The 21927-nt window shown below is 39.7% G+C and overlaps 1 protein-coding gene across 1 annotated transcript in view; it reads right to left on the bottom strand.

Annotated features, from left to right (window-relative positions):
• The window catches only part of fstl5 (follistatin-like 5), a 157857-nt gene that overhangs the window by 104116 nt on the left and 31814 nt on the right, over positions 1-21927 (bottom strand). The window contains exon 4 of the mRNA XM_040120213.1: positions 16336-16584. Coding sequence (XP_039976147.1) covers positions 16336-16584 — 249 coding nt within the window. The remainder of the gene's footprint in view (positions 1-16335; positions 16585-21927) is intronic.

The following is a 21927-nucleotide window of genomic DNA, read 5'->3' as shown; positions in this document are numbered from 1 at the left end:
TGCTGCATGGCCACTAAAATATGCCCTAATTTAGGTGATGTAATACCTTATTTTTGTTTTCATGAGACATTTTGGCTTGTCATGATGTGTTTTGGAGAGCTAATTAATAGCAACAGTTTCTAAAATTACCTCCGCTCAAGGTCCGCTTACTCGCTTGTTCTGGAGCTGTCAACCATATGATGATTACGCTCAATAACAGAAAGTTTAAAGCAGCTATTTTTGTAATAATGTCAATGTGAAAGGGGGTCACTCGTAATGATGAACCTACAGAGACTGCAGGTTTAAACATATAGAGTTTTAAAAAGACCACGTGCTACAGTCCAGTACACAGCTCCAGTACACAGAACAGTTCTGTGACAAATGAGAAACAAAATCTACGAAAGAAGAAGACCTTGTAATATGGTTGAAGTCTGTAGTGCAAGTGAATGAATGGACCTTGAGTGGAAACCGCTTTTGTCAAGTGCTATTTCCAAGGTCAAGATTGAACAGCTAAGCTCGGTTTCTCAGATGTTTTGGAAAAATCTCGCTGTGGAGGTACAGAATTGGGATGGTGTAGAGAATCCCTGCCCTGTGAATCAAGTTCCATGTCAGAAAAAAATACTCAACTTTACTTCAACTAACTAATGTTAACCATCTCGCCGGTTTGCAACACACACTCAGAGAAATCAAACAACTAACAATACAGTAATAAAATCTCATCTCTCAAACACGAAAAGATAACAGGATTTTTTATATCATGCTGTTGCTAGTGTACACTAATTATTTGGAGCAGACTTTTTTCCTCTGGCCAAACAGAAAACATGACCTTCACAAATTTTATTGCCAAGAGATGTTTTTCTCTCTATTTTTGTCTTTTCTTCTTCAAAAGAGATACATGGTTCTCTTTATTACACTGTCCAGCACCTGAAAATCAAACACATTCATCACGTCACCAGGTCAGATGGGTTGCGTTATACATAGAATGAAGGCAACGCTTTGACTTTAGAAAACGCCCACAAAGCTGCAACCCAGTAAACCCTCTCCCCCCACACTCTCTCCATCTCTCCATCTCTCTATCTATTTACTCACTAACACACTGCTTCAAGCAATGTTGGCAACGACTGTTCACTTTTATTTCACCAAATTGTTCAAAGGCTTCATATCCAAGATGGAGGAAGTGGGTGGAAACAACAGAGGGAGGAGGCAGAGAGCAATAAAATGAAAACTTTTCAGGATAATGGCCTGCACAGGAAAAGAGCTTTTAACCAATACTTTAATGGAAAGCCACTTTGTGTAGACTGCAAAAATAGTTTTAGAGCCCATTCACTAAAAGTAAACACACTTGCAACAGGATTCAATTAGACAGTTCATCAAGAGTCTAAAGAGTTTTCAAGAGGCTATATAAACTTGCAAACTTATTGGAAAGTTTTAAAGGACAGAACAAACAGTGAGCTTAATGTATTTTTTATGTAAGGCTCTGTATTCTTTTAAAAAAAAGGAATTATACAGACAAACAATGTGGGGAAAATCAACAACCACTCCAGTTAAGCATTCAGCCCCTTGACTGTTTCAGTTGAAAAGCTCAATGGAAAACAGTAGACACCAGTGGTCCAGGCTGTGAGTCTTTGAAACTATGCAACTGTAACAACACATTTCTGGAAAAATAAAATTGCGCATACTGTATAATTTCCTAACTAAACTTATTATAAATATATTTAGTCCTTAAACTTCGAGGAAACCTTAAATATTTTTTTTCCCCACTGTGGGTGTAACTACACGTCTTTTTTCAGAAATTCCTCTTGTGAACATCAATTAAATTATTCTGCACTGTCAACCTTTTATTCAGCACTACGGGGGGGGGGGGGGCATCAAACATGTTTAATTGGCTAATTTGTCATATGATTGTTTGGAATCCATGGCCCAGTCTTTTACACACGCCTTTGATGGATTAATTGGCCATTTTAGGCACATAATGAACATGCAAATGCATATTAGATGCTTTGAAGCTAAGCATGCTATAAATAAACCCATCTATCAAAGACTCCAGATCCTTGTCTTGAGGTGTACAAACCTGCAGGGGTTCTGGCATTGTCTACATCAAATTTCACTCTACAAAAAAAAAATTACGCTACATAAGTTTCAACCTATAAACAGATTTGCTGCTTCTTGCTGCTTCTGTGTACGGTAAACGTGCAGTGTATCGTAAAAATAATTAAAGATGCAATTTTCCTCTGGCAGTATGATGTACTGTAGGTCAAAAACATTAAATTCAAACATTTCTTTCAAAAGGAACATGTTCATGTTTTGATATCAAAACGAGGCTTGCTGTCCTTCAACTCAATGCAGCCCAGAGTTTTTATGTAAAATGTATGATTTGCTTGTGGTTATCTTTGAAAACATCTCTGAAAAAAACCTAACTTTTGACAGCAGTTGAACATAGTGTTTGGTTGAAAAAAAAGCTTTTTTTTTAGATTTTCACTCTGATAATTAATGCAGTGATTTAGTCAGATTAAAAAAAAAGTCATTTCCACCCATACCATGTTTGTTTTTGTCTTGTATGCTCAATTTTTTTGCTAATATCCATGTTACTGTTCCCTTTATAGTATATAGTTTATAGTTTATATATAATTTTTAGGACTTGTGCTCGGTGGATCTAAAAATTGTGGTAACAGATAATAGATTAAATGATCTACTTCTGTAAAGTATGTTTTTCTTGCATCTGAATATAAAGTTAGATATGCTTATTTCTTTCTGTCAATTCCTCTGAGAAATGCTACAAACTGAGGTAAACTTCCACCGTCCGACACATTATTCAGCACAGCACAATTGCCCGAATAATATTAGTTTTGATACAGTGCAAAGCAGCTGGTACTAACTGTGCTTAGAAACAGGGTAAATCGTGCCTCAGGTGTCTTAGACTGCGCACCGCCAAAGAACACACACAGATAATAAAAAATGGAGGAGGGAGGCACACCACCCTTAAACGAACACTGAATAAATTACAAGTCGTTTTGTGAGAATATGCTTAAGGGTTCCTTTCTTCACAAAAAAAAACAAAAAAAAACATCCCCAAACATACTTATTTATAGATAAACACAGAGAGACGGGGGTACTGGGACAAATTTAATCAAAACTGTAGAATAATTTTGATAACACAGTGTGCATTCATCCCCTGCCTATTGAGTCCCACCTAGTTTTTCTTTTACATCAAATGTAAACAGCTGCTTTTTTTTTTAATTTCTGTTAGTTTGTCATTATATTAGCCAATATATTTCATACATAGCTGTGACTGCTGTGAACACAAACCAGAAAATTATAATAATTATGAATGCTGTAATGCTGACAGACACAGAGACAGACTTTGCAAAAAAATTAACAGAAACCACAGTAGAATAAAAACACTATCACAAGGCTTCCAGCCTGCTGCATAACATATAATGTTGGAAATGTAGGTAAAATAAACAGCTTAAAACAAATCTTGTGATTTAATCACCCTGGTTGTTGGTTGAGGGAGATATTTCAATGAAACCATAATTAATAACAAGCCTCAAAGTGATGGTTGTTAAGTTTCCTAAGTAGAAATTCCCCTCAACAATTCATGCAGGTTTTATCAGCCTGTCATCATGTCAACACTCCTCTATAAGACCTCAATCTGCAATTGGTAATTTTCTAACAAAGAGGAAAACAAACAAACGCAGAAAAGATTTAAAAAAGAGAGATTAAAATAACATTAGAAGAACTACGGGGCTAGACCATTTTCTGCATAATCATTCTCCTACTCTCTTCCCCCACATTTCGTCTCTGTCGCCAATGTCCCCATCAAATAAAAAGGGCATTAAAATGTCCCAACAAATAACTTAAAAAAAAAAAAAAAAAAATTTAAATTAAAGTACTGGATGACGTTACCAGTGTCCAGCTTCCTACATATCTCTTCATGACAGTACTGTGGCGACATCATGATGGCTCTATGCTGCAGAACGCTGCTTTAATGGTACCTTTGGATAATCGAGAGGAGGAAGAGGATAGGGAAAGATCCCCAGGTGGAAATAGCTCAGAACAAAACAGGGCAACAAGGTGGTTGGTGAAGGTTTCAGTAAGCAAATACAATCTTTGCCCCCATTTCCCTTCACTAATTGTATTCATTTAGACTAAAGTATGAAGTGCTGTTTGTGCTTTTTTATGTTGGAAACTTCTAACTTCTAACTAACTTCTTATTCACTGAGAGCATCGGTGGCCATGATGAAAGTATAACAAATGGGAAAAAAACATGCATTTTGTAAATGTGTGGGCTTTTTGAGATGCTCTTAGTATTTTAAGAGGAGGCGGCTTTAATTTATGATTCTTTCTAATGTCTTTCTAAGAACATATTTAGCTGAGATGTCTTTTGAAAATACCCCACAAATGTAAGAAGTGTAATGGGCTTCTAATTTACCTAAACTGCATGACTGTGGGAAGATACTTGCATAAACATGAGGAGAGTATTCCACAGGCCACTGCCTAAAGGGGTTGGGTTCAAACCCAGGTCTTTCTGTGTCACTCTGAAGTAACCGCTAACCAATAGTGACTTTAAGACGCTTTTGGGAAACAGGCCGTCAACATAATGAAGGTGAACAGCTCAGGTAGCCATTAATTACTGTTGATGCTGAAGGTATCTGCTTGTAACAAATCCCATTTATGACAGGAGCTGCCGTATAAACCTATAACCAATGATTTACCAGCTAATTTAGGTGACATGATGGGCGTTCAGTATTTTGTCACTTTGACAGAAGCCAGGGCTGTGAATAAACAAACCGAACCTGCAGCCTTTCAAATTAAGACTACGGCAGCTTCTCTTCCTTGTCAAACAGCGCAAGGAATAGCAGCTCCAGGCAACGTCCTTCAGTAAATATTAACTGTCCTTGCCATCTGCAGTGACATTTCGCCCTCATTTTCCCTTTGAAACGCCACCGTGCTGCAGATCCCCATGTTTGTATCTTGTGCGACTCAGACCATGATTGCAGTTTTCCGTAATTTTACCTTTTGATCAATAGCACAAGCAAGACAAAATGCATCTGATTTCTACTGGTGATTGTTCCGAGTCCCAGGCAGAAAACTGGAAATATTTTTGTCATACAGCTCAAGGCAGGTGTGAAACACATATTGAGTGCCTTTACTCAGAAAACAATGAGATCACAGATTTTCCAATGTGTACAGGTGGGGAGTTTTGATTCACCTTGACATAAAATTTCACCCTCATCTTATTTTCGATTTCTGCACCCAATTTCATGTGTATTAATATTGGTTATGCTCGGTCCTTCTCTAATGCATCCTTCCCCACTACCGTGTGAGAAGAGCTATTCCTGCAAGCGGAGACAAAGAGTGATGAGACCATTGTGCTCTAAAATTTCCCTTACCATATCAGTTTTCAACAAATGGGCCAGTGCTAGCCCCTGCAGCTATGCCATAGAGCTACAATGTTTTTCGACTGCATCCGTCTTCATTCAGCCATAATAAGGGAGGCTGACGGTGCCATGTATTCAGTGATATGACTATCATTAGCAGATGCCCGTACCAGAGAAAAAAGCCGGAAAAATCGATGGGAAAAAAAAAAGGGGGGGGGCAACATCTGTGTTTCACTATGAGGCCCCAGCATTGATTTATAGGAACGCTTTGTTCTGCTACTCTACGAATTCCAATGATCAAGTTTTGTGAAACGTCAATATATGACTGCTCAATGTCATTGCTCCAGACAACTCATTTTTCAGTGTGTCCTATTAAAATATGGCACAATAAGTCATTAAGTCATTCCAAGCAAAGTTCAAAAAGTGATTTCAATGCATTCTTGCAAGTATTACGCCATATGAACCTGGCATTGTACCGCTCAATTCTCTGTATCATGTCAAACATTGATTCTCTTATTGACCATTGGAAATGGCACAATGATGACTGGCATTGATCCTGTGCAAGCTCATAGCTTTCAAGGCTGATGATTTGTTGCTCTCTTGGCATTTTTATCATCCAGGCAGTGGCTTTGTTTGCCCCTTTGTCTTTTTTTTTTTTTTTCTCGACTGTGATAAGGCAGTTGTCACAAATATGCATTTTCAGAGTAACCAACACGCAAAAATGTCTGATAGCATGTAAAGTTGTTTTTTGTGGCGTTAATCTACACACAACAAAGATAGTCGCACAGCCTCTGTAGTGCTTGTGTGCGTTTGTGCGTCAGTTCTTAGTTACAAAAAAACCCTATCTGATCCTGCATCGACTGATCTGATGCACAGCTGATGAGCACATAATCTGTATAGATTGAACTGGAACATTAATCTCCCTTGCCCCGAGGAACATTTAACCAGTTGCCACAGCCTTGACACTGTATGTCCAAAATTCAGAATAATATGTCAGGATAAAAAATGTGAAGGTTAGTCTTGAATATCTTTAAATAAATAAATAAAAAGAATATAGAGCTTGTAACAGTCTGCACGTTTTTTTCTTACCTAAATAATTAAGTTAGCTACCACTTCTAAAAAAGTTTTATTTTTGTGCGACCTGGATTTTGGAGCAAAACTTTTAATCAACAAAGCAGATCACGATGTACACAAATTCCAACTTCAGAGTCGGCCGGCACCGAGATCTGGCAGCTGACAATTGTTTGGACGTCCTTGCAAACTTAATGATCCACAGGTCTAGATTTTAATGAGGAGCTTGTTCTTTGGCACTGTTTTCGATGACAATGCCAGGTCTCGTACAGAGGTCGCAGCATTAATGGCGCCACAGAGTCATTAAAAGAAAGCAAGAGCGCGCAGGAGGTTCTGAAGCCCTTTACTGTACACAAGCTGATCTCACTTGAGTGCCTCTCCGGTGGGAAAGATGCAGACACATCGTTAAGGTAGAAGGTCTCTAGAGGCCGGAAGCTATGATGCTTCATGAGCATGTTTTTCTTGGCAGAGCCCAGGGGATTTGTCCACAAAGAGTTTGCTCTACTGAGATGCAGCTAACAACAAAAACAGTGTAGTTCAACAAGCCTTACTATTATCAACACAACCTAATTACAGATGTTCGTTGTTGCTGCACGGCATATGTGCATAGTTTGGTGGAAAATATAAAATGCGACTATGCTGTACAGTAGCAATTTAAAAATGATATAATCTGATTTTTTTTTTAAAAAGGATTAGCATATTTTAACCGTTAAAAAGTAAGTTCTAAGGCTTTTAGAATATGTTTTTGCTCTGCCCAGAGCGACATCCCAAAACAGGTTAAAACAATGGCCACATCAAATTTATCTACAGTATATGTCTGAGAAAATTAGAGATCACAGTTATTAACACAATATTTTACTATTAACTGAGCACTAAATATAAACTAGGGAATAATTAAAGCTGTAGTTTATTTTCAGATTCTACATTACATTCTGTGAACAATACACCTGTAAAAAGGGTTACTGAGAAGGTTACTGCAATGACACAGTTGATATTTTGTAGGACGCTTTCGTATTGTGTGCGCATGTGTAGGGAGAAAAACAAGAAACAAGAGCTTTAATTAATCAGTTTGTGATTTGTTTGAGAAGATAAAAGTTGTAATTGATCAGTGAATTCAAGCTAAGAACCTGAAAAAGGGTCTTAAGCTATGAAAAAATGCCCACAAAGTCCCTATGCATCGAAGTATGAAAGAAGAAAAAGTACATCTGTCTAGCCGAGTCTTACAGTCTACGATTGAATGTTGCAAATGATGGAACTTTGAGCAAATTTCTATTAAATATCTATAATACAAATGCCTACTTGATGACCCAAATTGCATCCAAACCACCTTTCTTCATTACACAAAAGGCAGGTACGCTGGACCCTGGGACTGACTTACTTCTCTGTTCGCACCTTTGTAAATAAATATGCACAGGATGGTTGGTGGTCAACTCGGCGGCCAATATATCTCAACCACAGACATAGGTTCCATGGGAGACGTGAGGGCATGTCTCCATCAATGTCAAATCTGTAATGATTTTTCCCTCTTATTGATTATGCAAAAATCAGATTTGTTCTCTCCCTGAGTAGTTTCTCATCCACAAAGATTAACTCACCCACACTCTCTTTCTGTCCATCAGGTCGTATCACTGCCCATGCCACCCCCTATACCCTTCACATTCCTGATGGTTTCTGTCCTCGTTTGTCACAAACAAAAGATACTACACGAGACTTAATCAAGTGAACCTGATTGTTATTCTAGTTATTAATATGACAACAGTTGAAAAAAGTATTTTCTCTTAGAGATAATGGTGTCGGAGCTATTACATGTCATGTGTCAAGTTTGTTGGCCATTTGCCATTTGGCCAGGTGAATTAGACCTGAAACAATTCGCCCATTCATGGACTAGTCAATCGACATACAATTAATTGATAAAGATTTTGAGGGTTGAGTCATCATTTGAATCATTTTTCAAGCAAAAATTACCAAAACCTCAGGTTTTAGCCTCTGACATGAAGATTTGCAGCTTCATTCTGGTTTCTATCATAGTAAGCTAAGCTTCTTTGCATTTTGGACAGTTGGTCAGGCAAAAAAAGCACTATCAAGATATTTTCTAATATTTATAGACCGAAAGGTTGACTGATTTATCAGTAAGATAATCGGCAGAATAATTGATAATAAAAACAATCGCCAGTTGCAGCCCTACGTTGAACAGCTGAATACACATGCCATGTTTAGTCCTCTCTTTTTTTTTTTTAATAAAAAGTCAGTGTGAACCTGAACCGCTCCAGAACTAAAATGCAACAGTATATAATTTGTTCCCTTGGTCCAGATTAAATGAACCAAACCATAGGTGTGAAAACACCCTAAGAGACTAAAGCCGTTCTAGCGGCCCTGTGAGGTTGTACTTAAGGGCGGCAAAGTGTTGGGCGGCCATTTCGCGCCAGCATGCTTACATGCTCACAATGACAACGTTTACATGATGATTTGTAGCAGGTTTAGTGTTTACCATGTTCTCCATCTTAGTTCAGCATCTTAGCATGCTAACATTTACTAACTGGCAATAAAACACAAAGTACAACTGAAGCTGATGGGAATGTCATTAGTTTTACAGGTATTTAGTGATGAACCAAAGTATTGGTCAAATTAAGATTTTGACCTGATGATGGAATTAGACAAAAGGTCGGCAGATCTCCAAAGTTGTTGCGATTCATCCTGACGAGAGCATGGATATGGATATGACGTGGATATACAGCAGACTAACACGTGACTCAAGGAAGCTAAGGCTAAAGGCACAGAGACTCGAGCAGCGAGGGTGCAGGTGAGATCATTAGTACAGTACGGGTCCTCAAGCAGCTGCGATTGCGCTGCAATTATGAAAGTGAAATGGCCACTCTAGTTTATGAGATATCAGTCTTTAATCATATTTTGGCAGTAATTCTAATGTATACTCAGCATCCCCTTCCTCATTGAAAACATTACTGTAATTAAAAACTACATTATTGCACTACAGTGCCGGTCCCTCGTCGGCTCTATTAAGCAAATTTTACATTTTAGTAATTTTGCTGTCTAAATTACTTGTTACGTAAAATCTAGAAACTTTGTGACTAATAAACCCATGTTGGTTTTTTTCAAAACATGTTTGACTGCATTTGAACATACAGTATTTGTACATTCAGTGTAATCCAAGGTCCCTACTGGAAATTACCTGAATGCACTACATGATCTTTGAAAACTCTGCATAGCTGATGTGTGGAAAAAAAAAAAAAAAAAGAAAGAAAAGAATGCACCTTCCTCTAAAATGTCCCAATCAATGTTTAACCCAACTACATGAAGTCTGGAGCAGGCCATTTTACTTCATACTTTATACATATGATGTAATCTAACAACACCAGTTCATCTCAAAGCTGAAACAAAGCCCATGCAAAACTTTGATCCATCTTCCCCAACCGTGTAATGCAATAGCAAAGTAAATGATGCAGTGCAATCGTACAGTAAGTAGTAAATAAAAAATTGAGAAGCTAAGGCACCAAAGGTGTATTGGGGGCCAAATGTCTGAAGGTTTTCTAAATGTATGATCTCACAGATAATTGGATTTGCTGAATGCACTGAAGCCACTTGCTTGATGTGCCGCAACCTTAGCTGTAATTGTCTCCGATCGTGGTAATTTCCTAGTGCAGAGATTGCTCGTGTTCGTGCACACATTGCCCTCCACAGATTGGACAGGCTTTTGTGCACCACTTAATTTTCAATCAGATCTGATCCTGGCTATGTTGCCATGCAGTACGAAGGGAAAATGGGGGTCATATGCTATCCCCCGGTGCTAATGAGAAGCTTCAGTCAACACATGGCTGTCATTTTTTATCCTGTCTTCCACAGCAGATAAGAGGCACTGAGAAGGTCTGGCTGACAAGTTCTGTCCATTTCCAACATAGACCCATCCAACAGGGACCAGAACCAGTAGTGACTCAACCTCTTTGCAGATGGATGTCAGCTCAAAAGCAATCATTTCCAGCAGCTCTAAGTTTAAGCTTGCCCAGGGGACTAATTGACTGTCTATCAAATTAATATGAAGCAGAATCTTCAGTGATCATGAGCTGCCCTGGTCTTTTCTGCTGATGATATGTGGTCTCATTAAGACATCACTATGACATCTGAATACAGTAGATAATGGTACAATGTCATGGCTTCTGTGATAGAATTAACCAATGCCACTGCACCATCGTATTCTACTGTAGCACTTTGATTCCACTTTCAAAATAGCATGTTGAATGCATATTCTTAATTCTGAAATTACCAGCAATATCATACAATACCCCAGAGAAATCTAAATATGTAAATCCACTATATAAACATACTAATAGAAATGAGTCTTGGCGATATCACTAACACATTGTTTTCTGAATATTTGCACAGCGGGAGGCTCTGTGTTTAATCAGCAGTAGTGTGTGGTACAGCACCGGAGGGTTTTGCTTGGAATTCAGAGCTGCTGAGCACATATGGGTCTAAAATAAGACGACCTGCCCATAAATAATTAAAACTAGGTTTGCACTGATTGTTTGGCCACCAAATGTAAGTGGCTGATAAATGATGGAAATAGGCCATCAGTGACCGGCAGATCGCCATTTCATTAGCTTCTGTATATCTAACAACAAGAAAAGTATGAGCCAATTTGTGGCAGTCAGCAAAGCGTTAGTGGGGCCGGCATGTCATCCATCTGGCACTGACAGTTCATTTATGGCATTGTGTTTTGAATTTAACAGCCCACGGTCATAGATTACAACCAGTTTAATATACTGGGCAGAAGGAAGACCTTATGCTGCTGTAATGACAATCTTTGCATGCAGTACCGGTGGCAACAACTCAATCCTAAAAATCACACTAACGTGATTATAATTATAATGTTTAGATAAATCCCTGTGATTCATGTGAAGAAAACAACAGTTAGATCGTGGAGAATGTGTTCAACAGTGCTATATTTGAGTTCTTTGTTCATACTTTGTACTTACAAAAATGTTCCATTTTAAAAATTAGGGTAAAATGCATTATTCTATCAGCGATCAGTTTGCCACATGTACTACTAAAAATATTGGCAGTATGAACCTCATAAAATCCTTTTGAATGCTTCACAATTAGTGTTATGGTTAAATTGCTGAGTGCACGACCTACTTGGAAAGAAATGACATCATCTTTCCAATGACCGACTCAGCTCCAAAAACATTTTAAACAAGAAAGCACTAAGCCAGTGCACATGTCCACCAAATAATGAGCCAAAACATGAAGCACTTAAAAAAAATGGCAACACTGTTATTGTTCCAGACCCAAACAAACGACACTAAGGGTGTCTTCACGCCGAAGATCTTTGGTTAGGTTAAAACAAACTCTGGTGCATTTGCCCAGTTAGGACAGTTCGTTTGGGATGGCGAAAAAGCTGCCCGTGGAACTCTGGTGCGGACCAGACAACTGGACCAAGACCTCCTGAAAAGAGGGTCTTAGTCCACTTCCAAACAGAATCTGGTGCAGTTTGTTTGTGGTCTTCAAACAAAAGGACCAACCCAAGTTTTCTGTGAGAGAAGATGATAAAGCTTTATAAAGACATAGTGATCCCACAGTATTGCCCTCAGGATATAGCTGGGCAGTGCGTCTCTTTTTCGTCCTGTATCTACTCATTTGTCATTATTCATAACTGAGATCAATTTGCAACCTACAGTCGTTATACCAATAATAATCATAATCAGTTATTTCCTCGTGAGCCCTTTGTGCCGTCAAAGAATGTTAACATAGACATTAACAGACCTGCTGTCAGTCACCAGAATTTGATTTTCCCGCATGGGTCCTGATGATGCAGAATGACAACACCAGACAGTCCTATCAGCGAGTTACCTGTCAGTCTGTATGGCTTCATGTTTACTCCTCTCTTTTTTTTAAATAAAAAGTCAGTGTGTCAGACTACAGCCATTCTAGCGGCCCTGTGAGGTTGTACTTAAGGGCGGCAAAGTGTTGGGCGGCCATTTCGCGCCAGCATGCTTACATGCTCACAATGACAACGTTTACATGCTGATTTGTAGCAGGTTTAATGTTTACCATGTTCTCCATCTTAGTTCAGCATCTTAGCATGCTAACATTTACTAACTGGCAATAAAACACAAAGTACAACTGAAGCTGATGGGAATGTCATTAGCTTTGCAGGTATTTAGTGATGAACCAAAGTATTGGTCAAATTAAGATTTTGACCTGATGATGGAATTAGACAAAAGGTCGGCAGATCTCCAAAGTTGTTGCGATTCATCCTGACGAGAGCATGGATATGGATATGACGTGGATATACAGCAGACTAACACGTGACTCAAGGAAGCTAAGGCTAAAGGCACAGAGACTCGAGCAGCGAGGGTGCAGGTGAGATAATTATTACAGTACGGGTCCTCAAGCAGCTGCGATTGCGCTGCAATTATGAAAGTGAAATGGCCACTCTAGTTTATGAGATATCAGTCTTTAATCATATTTTGGCAGTAATTCTAATGTATACTCAGCATCCCCTTCCTCAATGAAAACATTACTGTAATTAAAAACAGTACATTATTGCACTACAGTGCCGGTCCCTCGTCGATCCCTCATGGAAATGCATGTAATAATATTTAAGTCCGGACTAAAGTGATGGACTGAGGAGACTGACAGACATTGCCACATCCCTAGAGCAACCGTGGTTAAAAAGTAATCGCTTGGTTTCTACCAAATTTAATTGAAATCTGTTAAATAGATATCCCAATACCTAACACAGACACAGAGACAAATGGGACCAAAAACCTAACCCCTTTGGTGGACGTAATTCATACTTAACTACAGGAAATTCATTATTACGCTGCCATAATGAGTATATATCTTCCTATTGCTAGGTAAATTGAACCCATTACCTGGAGGACAAATAATCAAATGACACATTTAACATGTCACTGAGGGCACATTCCATTTCACCCATTTATAACCTCTGAATCATAATGACATCTAGATTTGGGTTTTAAGCTCTATTACATTTGCTCAATTATCCATTTCCTCTGATTGCCATGGTGCCTTTTGTAGTTGCAACAAAGAGCAAATTCTCTGCAGCTGTTCATTGTTTAAAGAATCCCTATATTTCCTATGTAAAGCTTTACAACATTAAACAACATTTCTTTACTTTATGGTTTTATTTTTAAATACTTGGGAGAATCGAGAGGAAAACAATGGCTGTAGCCGAGCTTATTATTGCTCCAACAGGTTCCCGTGTCCTCATCCTGGAGCTCTCATCCAATGAGAAATTGATTACACATCAGTCACAGTAAGAAGAAAAATCATCTGGACTGAGCAAGGGATGAGATGAGAACGAAAAAAGAGGGCGTTGTTTATTTTATTTATTTTTTTATTCCTTCTTTTGGCTCCTGTTGATCTGGTATTGATTGCCTGACATTTGTCATATATCCCACTCTGCATTGCGGATAGATTCTGATTGGGTGTAGAGAGTGTGGGAGGAGTTAGTCTGACAGGACAGGGCATTTGAGAGAGGCTGATCAGGAACCCCCGACAGGGATGTACCATTGATCCGAATGCCTTTTTCTGTGGGGATGAAACAGATGCTTTGATTGTTAACGTTGGCTTACCTACACTGTTTCTGCAGAGGCTGCTCTTATTGAATGCCAAGCAATGAGGCGGCTGTTTTAAGGTGGTTTATATGTTGGCTCTTAAATAGTGTAGGGAATTGCTGTAAAAGCTTGTACCCCCCCCCTGTAGTTTGGCTGTGTTCATCTCTAAATTGAACATTTCAGCAGTGGAAGAACGCATGCTTGGTTAGGAGGATGTGCTGTTTCTTTTGGTTTTGGTTTGTTTTGGCTTTACATTCTGAGGATGTTCCTCCCCAAAACTCTCCGTATGGAAGCCCACAGAGAGTCTCATGTGCAACAGTATATAGACCAAACGACATTCCCAGTCTTCTACGAAGTTACTTTTCGATGTTAACAAGTGAGCTAAGAAACACCGTCAAATCAATGCAGGGACTCGGTCAATCACTCATGAATATTATGGATGTGTTTTCTGTGAGTAGTCTCCCACTATTCCCCTTTGACCTGAAGGGAACAAAGGTGCCGAGTGTCAGGAAGTACGCTCACGTCTAGCTTTACAAAAGGGAGAGTAGTCTTGTTTCCAGGGACTGAGAATAATCGGTGTGTTTATACAATCAATGGTAGAGAGCAGCCAACCTTATCTGGGGAAATATGAACATTACAGCCCTGCCACTCTCTCCTGCCTCTAAACCAAGCTACGCATTTTACAAAAAGCTATAAGACTGGTTTCAGAATGTGTCCTTTGTTCTTTATGTTGTATTCAGTATGCAATGTCATACTTTATTTGTCATTATTTCACATAATCGGTTATTGTATGCTCTACAATGTCTTTGTGTTAGCTACATTATGTCTAAGATATTCTGATACACTGGCATGTCAACTTATGTTATTCGATGTTCAGTACGTGCTTGTGTTTTGACATGAAGTATTAAGATGTGCAGTAAAACAAGCGTCTTCTTCAGAATGGTAATTGTTTTGCTGTGAACATTAGAGATACCCCCCCCCCTAATTACGATGCTGCTTTTCATGTTTTTCCTGTATAATATTCCCACATGTATTCACCAACATCATTATTTTTCTCTATGACAAGATGAGAATGTTGATGCTTGATGGAGCCACTTTTACTGAGTACAGTTTTACCAACAAGCACCGTGTGTTAAACAAGCTGTAATGCAGAATCTTATGTTAGGAGAAAGAAAAGCTAATTAATCTGATTTCTTCACATCTGCCGTCACAGTAAAAGGAATCGTTTGACATTTTGGGAAATACACTCATTTGCTTTCTGGTATAGAGTTTAATTAGAAGGATGACACCACTCTCCCAGTCCAGAGGAAACAAAATCTGCCTACCAACACGTCTAAATATCTCATTAATTAACATGCCATATTTTGTTTGTTTTATCTGTACAAAAACTCAAGAATAAAAATGAGTTTCAGGGCTACTCCTTGGTCATGAAGAGCAACTTCCCAGAGACTGCGCTAGTTGCCTGCAAATTAGTTCATTAGTGAGCTTTAGAGGCTTTGTGAGGGAGAGACACTGTTGACTGCGGCCATCTGTTTCCCCCTATTTTTTGTCTGTGTGCTAAGCTAACAGGGTTTCCACCTTTAGCTACGTATTTAATGGATAGATATGAGAGTGGTATAGCTCTTCTCACATCACTCTCCAACTGAAAGCAAATAGATTCCCAAAAATATTCTCAAAATGGAAAACTATTCCCCTCAAGTAAATGTAGCATCTCAGAAGTCCAATATTTTGGGTGTTATTTCTGCGAAATTAGAAAGACTTGCTCATATGTGCTCTCTGTGCTCACACAGTGAACAGTTTCCTTGCAAAGGTTATTTATTGCATATTGGTGAACTTATTTCTTTCTCTTCCCGGAGTGTTGCTGTATTTTCGTCATCTTTTCACCAAGCCGTTTAGGTCTAGGGTACGAACTATTTGTGTCGACATGCCAAAATGGAGATTTTACCAACCAATGACGGTTGGTTATTTGCCAAAGAGGCTGGTGGAGTAGACTAACTTATCAGCCAATATTTGGCTGATTGTAAGTTCCCACCCCGATTACTCACTTATCCCTCTTCGTCTAGATTGAAAAAGTTTTCTTAATTCTCTTTCATTTTTCTATTCCTTTAGGTTCTAAGTAACCCAAATGCGGCATGGCACTGACACGGCACAAGGGCTAAGCGTTCGTGTCCCGTGGGCGGTACACACAGTGAGTAAAACTACACACTGTTTGGATGAAAGCATACTTTCAATGGGTATGGTACAAGACATACAGTATCCACGGGGTCCAGACACACCCTGCATTAGAGAATGGTCACATGCGCTCTTACCTTTGTAGAAGCACTCCTCGCTGTGCGTGATGGTTATCCTGTGTCCTTGGAGGCAGGAGGCCCGGTGGAGCTCACAATGGTTCTGGTACAGCTTCCCATCCGAACCGCACACGGGTTTGTAGTGCGGTTTACAGTGATCCAAGCACTTACACTCCCCTTTGTCGGTCTCATGGTTGACCACACAGTGACGCCCTAAGCCGCAGTACTTGTGTTCACATGGACCAGGATAGCCATTGTGTCCAGTAAAACCTGTGGAGACACACAAAAGAGGGTTACATTTTCGTCTGACCACAACCGGTGATTTATGTGTATATCTGCCAAAACAGATGGAAAGCCTGAGCTTTAGCTCTTGTTACGGGCTGGGTCTAATTTCGGCGGCTTCAGTCCCCCCGACCCTCAGCGAATCCCCATTGATAACTGGATGGTGTTTTTCTCAACACACAAAATGTCAGTCAAATCCATAAATTATGCAAGTCAAGTTCTCTACAAAGCACCCACAGTGGGAGTGATTGAAAGAAGTCTGTTCATTTTGAGCCAAATATCACCCGAAATGCAACGTCAAAAGAAGAAGAAAAAAATAATCTCCTGTTTTGTCGTTTGATATTTGCATGCGCAAGGGATGGACTGCAAAGATGTCAAATAACCACAAGTATAGTTTAATCCACTTACTTTGAGTAGCAGAGAGAAACATGCTCTTTACCGTGGACAGCGGTAACTATTAATATTTAGTCTCATCACTGGCTGTCTCAATCAAGGCTAAATTCTTATAGGGGGTATCACAAGATAAATCCCCGAGGTCACAAGATGATCAGCTAAGATAATTTATTTTTTTTAATCTGTTACCTAAAATTAAGCTAATTTTTTTAAAAGATTTTCTTCCATCCCTTGCTATTTTTCCTCGGGAAATATTGGAGTGTTTTAATTTCTTAAAGCCTCCCACAGTTTGAGAAGAATTGTCGGTTCAAAGTCTTTGGTTGAACTCTCAGCTCGCAGCTAATGAACAGCTTGCGATGAGGAGTCACAACTAGCCACTGCTGAATTTTAAAGGGCGAAAAGACAGAAATGTCAAGGAACAGCTGGCAAAGAGTGTGTTTACAGTGCCAACGTGTCACTACGGTTAACCTGTTCATTATGCCCTCCACCTTAGTGTGAGTGGGACCTCGTGTGAATTAACACCCCACGCTAAATAACTAGACGGGAGGGAGCGGTTCGGGGCTTTGCAGTAACCAATACTTTCTCACACAGAGTGACCCCTATTATGGCGAGAGTTAAAATGTCATTGACTGTTCATTTGATCCAAGGAGTGGGGAGTTGAGGGTTTTAAAATGAACACAGAAGCAAAATTAAATGTAGGAAGAGTGGCCTTGAGTTTATTTGCGACTGGCCCCGGTTGCAGTTCTACAGCAGACCCTGAGCCACTTTGTGGAGGAGGCAAGAAAAGGAGAATTACCCTATGGGGATTACTGGAGTCAAAGGAAATAGGTAATAACAGAGACAAACATTGCGTGGTTTTTCAGCAGCAGCCGGGAAGAGAAATAGTTGAGAAAGTAAATAAAAACCAGCATATACTGCAGCACTGTGAGGATGGCTTCGTTTGGAAAAGACTTTGAGAACAAGATTTTCCTTTAAGAAATGATTAGTGCTATCGTCTCAGAAGCGAGGATCCTGTTGTGTTCTGCCTTTTCAACCTGTATGAACACTAACAACTCTCGACAGGCCACAGATCACTCTGTAGAGTAACCCATGAACTGCATCATATTTATCGGCGTTCTAATAGCAGCTTGCTCGGTTCAGATCGCCCTTTGGACTAGTCCTCGAGGTGAGGAGGGGTATGACGATCAGAGAAAAAATCAGAAAGCCTCCCAAGGCTGCACTGTTACATAAAATTATGAACATAAGTGACAGCTGGCAATGACTACACAGAAAATGATTATAGTTTTGTCCACTGCTTATTCTATTTGCGAAAGTATCACTGCATTCATAAATGTTAGGGTACTGTCCTTTAGAAAACTGCCCGAGTAATGAGATTACAATAAAATAATGTATCTCAGCATTTGTTTTTTTTATCGCATGACAAGCGGAGCATTTTAATGACTACAATGAAAGCTAAAAACGTTCAAACACACATCCTCACACACAGGCCCCACTACACACTCCGGCAGTGTTGATGAAGGAAAGCTCCGACACAATAGACCGCGGCAACAGAGCAAACAGCCTCATGAAACATTCTCGTGAATTCTTTTTTAATGAACACAGTATAAATGAAATAACACACCCTGTGCATATCGGATGGGAAGCATATGTCTTATCATTATGAACGGTATAGGCAGAGGTGACCAGCCTGGATAGAGACATGAGTTTGACAGTGTGGGGATCAGGGTTTCATGTGTTTTGTCCGAACCACTGTGGCTTAACTTGAATCCGTTACACCAGCAAAAATGTCCCACTACGAGTTATAATTTAATTTATCTGCAAAACTTATTTTTTCAAACCACCTTTGTCTCTAGCCTCTAAAGTCCATAAAGATTTTTTTTTCTTTGTTAATGTCATGTTCAGACAGAATAACAACCTGCACAAACAAGATTTAAATTTTTTTTTACATTTTTTTTATGGGTTCCGTACAGTACAGTACCTTGAACTTTCATGACTAAATGATAAATAAAAACACACTGAAAAACCAACTGTTCAACTATGCTACCTGACCAGCGCCAACTGGCAGGCAGACAAACCCGAAAATCAAACGTATCTGCAAATCTTCAATGTCGGTGGCTTTTATTTGTTTCCTCTCTAGTGTCCCCTCTGGAACCAAAAGCAAGATTACTCTTTTTATGGTTATGTTTAGGCAACTCAAAGCACTAGGTTATACTTGGGGAATGATCCTAGTCTTTGTTACTGATCAAGCCAACTCTGACATGAAGCATGAGATTGAGTGTGAACCCTAGTCTCTTGTGTTCAAGTCATTTTCTTTCCACGTCCTGCCATCCACAACAAACTCCTCCTTCACTGCCAATCGATGTCACAATACTTAAAAAGGAACAAGATGCTGCCAGCGAATGTACTGCATTAGGCCTTAAATCTCCTCCAAAGCATATTAGCCAATGCAAATCAGTTGCACATTATCGTAACTCGTAGAGTTCAGGGTTGCATTGCGCCTACTCCAGATAAGCGTGTCCAACTGAACTGCAAAACTGTCGTGGAAAAAGAAAAATACCAGAACTGAGAAGCATAAGGACTGGGACCCAAGAACTTTCTCTTTCATTGCACACGCTCTGTTTCACGGCGGACCAATAAATATTGACCAGAGAGCGGTGCTTCAGTGCGTTAATTACGATCTATGATACATTTGGCCTTGAACAGCATGGTCTCTGGATGTACATATAAACGCACAGGAAAAGCAAGATGAACGCCCGGTGTGCAAAGACAGCCGAAGCAGATGGTTATATTAATGTATTGACGAAATGGCATTGCTCCTGAGGTCAGACACATTATAGATTGAGGAGTTAGTATCACTGTCTGTCCCAAAAAACGAATTCCAAAGAGTAAAGGCTTGTTACTTTTGCAAAGTTTCTATAGAGCCTTGCAAAATCCTGCTGACAGCTAAAAGCCAAATAATTGCAATGTTTTGTCTTTTCATGTATTTAAAGACAACGAATTTAAGGGCTTCCTGGACATCGCTGAGAATTTTGGTACCAGTGAATCTTTAAATTTCACGTTTGCCAGATGTGTAGCTTTCGGTTCAGTGTGCTCATGAATATCTGAAGCCTCAGTTTCAGCAGTCGGACGTCAGGGTAAACAAGCCGACTTGAAATATTAAGCCTCGTTCGCATCCATAACACCTAGTCTTGCATTATCCTCTAGCTATCACAGAGGATTTAGACGAGATACAAGTGTGTACACTCTGACCCGACTGGAGCCAGTCAATTTGCTAGTTTATTAATTCCCCGTGGTGCCCTGGCATAATGATTATTCAGTGAGTTTGTGTCACACACCCAGGCATCCTCTGCCACCAGCAGGGTCAGCGGAGTGCGCAGTCATTTGTTATCAGTATGCTCATCCAGCAGTCAGGTCGTCAGCTGACATCAGAGACAAATGAGGGATTGTGCACCGCCATTCATTCATCGATGACCTATTACTTTTTCATAGCGCAGACAGAAATACATGGTGCTTGGTATTCAGTCTGAACCTGGGGGTTGTTATGAGAGTGGAACTGTAACTATGCACTTTAAAACACCTACGAGGGGCAGAGATCATGGTAAGAGTGGAGGCGATGTAATTCAGTGTTTTGCTAAAGGACACTTCAGCAGTCACAGCAGATGCTTGTTTTTCAGTCCAGATGGTGGTTTCTGTTTCTACTGTGCTTCTTATTTAATTACAAGAAATGTCAGAAAAAAACATGATATATTACAGTACGAGGTGTTATGATACAATATGGTGCGTTGAAAATATAAGATATGATGATGTACGATGTTTTGTCAGTTGTGTAGATTCTCCTTCGTAAAACAGAGAAGAGCATTTTTACCCATTAATAGACTGGAAACTGTTTAAAAGAGTTTATATCCAGACTGAAGCAGGTCCAAAACACTGCAGCAACACACAATTTAAAAAAAAAAAAAAAAGACAAGAGAGCCATCTTGGCTTGGAGCACACTCAAGGATTTTCAAATCTTAACCGATTTATAAATGTGGGCAACCACAGACATAACAACAGATGTAAGCCATTTTTGATATTTAAATATTATATTATATTATATATTTAATTGTAAGAACGCACACACCGGATGATTAAGTCAAGACGCAGTACCACATACTTGGCATTTATGCTAAACGATTTCGGCGCGGCAATTCCAGGGATCTCACAGAACCTGTCATCGTCAGCTGGTTGGATTTGTGTGTGATATGTTTTGCACCAAAAAACCTAAATATTAGGAAAAAAATTGTGGACCAAGTCATGGCTTAGAAGACGGGATCAGCATGGCCTATACACTACGCAGCGCGAGCTGGAGGTGAGTTGGGAGTAAAGTTTTTATGGCTAGTCTCAAACGGGGCTAGGGTGGGCCACTGCTACAAGCTGGAGTTATCGTTGTTTGTACACAGGTGGAAGGAAGAGTGACACCTGTAATCATTTTCATACATTCTCTGACCTTCCACTGCCATGGAGATGCCGTTCCGAATTACTATTATTGTGCTCTTAGCCTGTACTGAGGTTACTGTCAATAGCTGGGTAGAAAAACATACGCAGTGACGTTTCCCGGCCAGCTCGCTCTCATTGGCCATTGTGGTTTTCTGCTTAATATTCCATCGCTGTTCCTTTCACACTACAGCGATTCAAGTCGTAAATATCCCGCGTTATGTTATTTACAATCCAAAATCGGGGACATCCAGTCGGTAACATTAGGATTATGTCTATAAACCCCTCACACTACAGGATCATTTGGGTAGATAAGCGGTTCAGACCAGCCCCGAACCGGGAGCGTCCCAGCGATTGTTGGGAGGGGCGAATCGTACCCAAAATCTACCCAATTATCCTGTAGTGTGGCGCCAGCATTGGCCTCTATTACTTCTTAATTTAGGATTGATTTTGACATTTCAGTTA

Source organism: Xiphias gladius, chromosome 23 (assembly GCF_016859285.1).
Source record: "Xiphias gladius isolate SHS-SW01 ecotype Sanya breed wild chromosome 23, ASM1685928v1, whole genome shotgun sequence".
In the NCBI taxonomy this organism is placed as follows: domain Eukaryota; kingdom Metazoa; phylum Chordata; class Actinopteri; order Istiophoriformes; family Xiphiidae; genus Xiphias; species Xiphias gladius.
The sequence above is the reverse complement of the archived record's forward strand: the minus strand, read 5'-3'. Positions and strand labels throughout refer to the sequence as shown.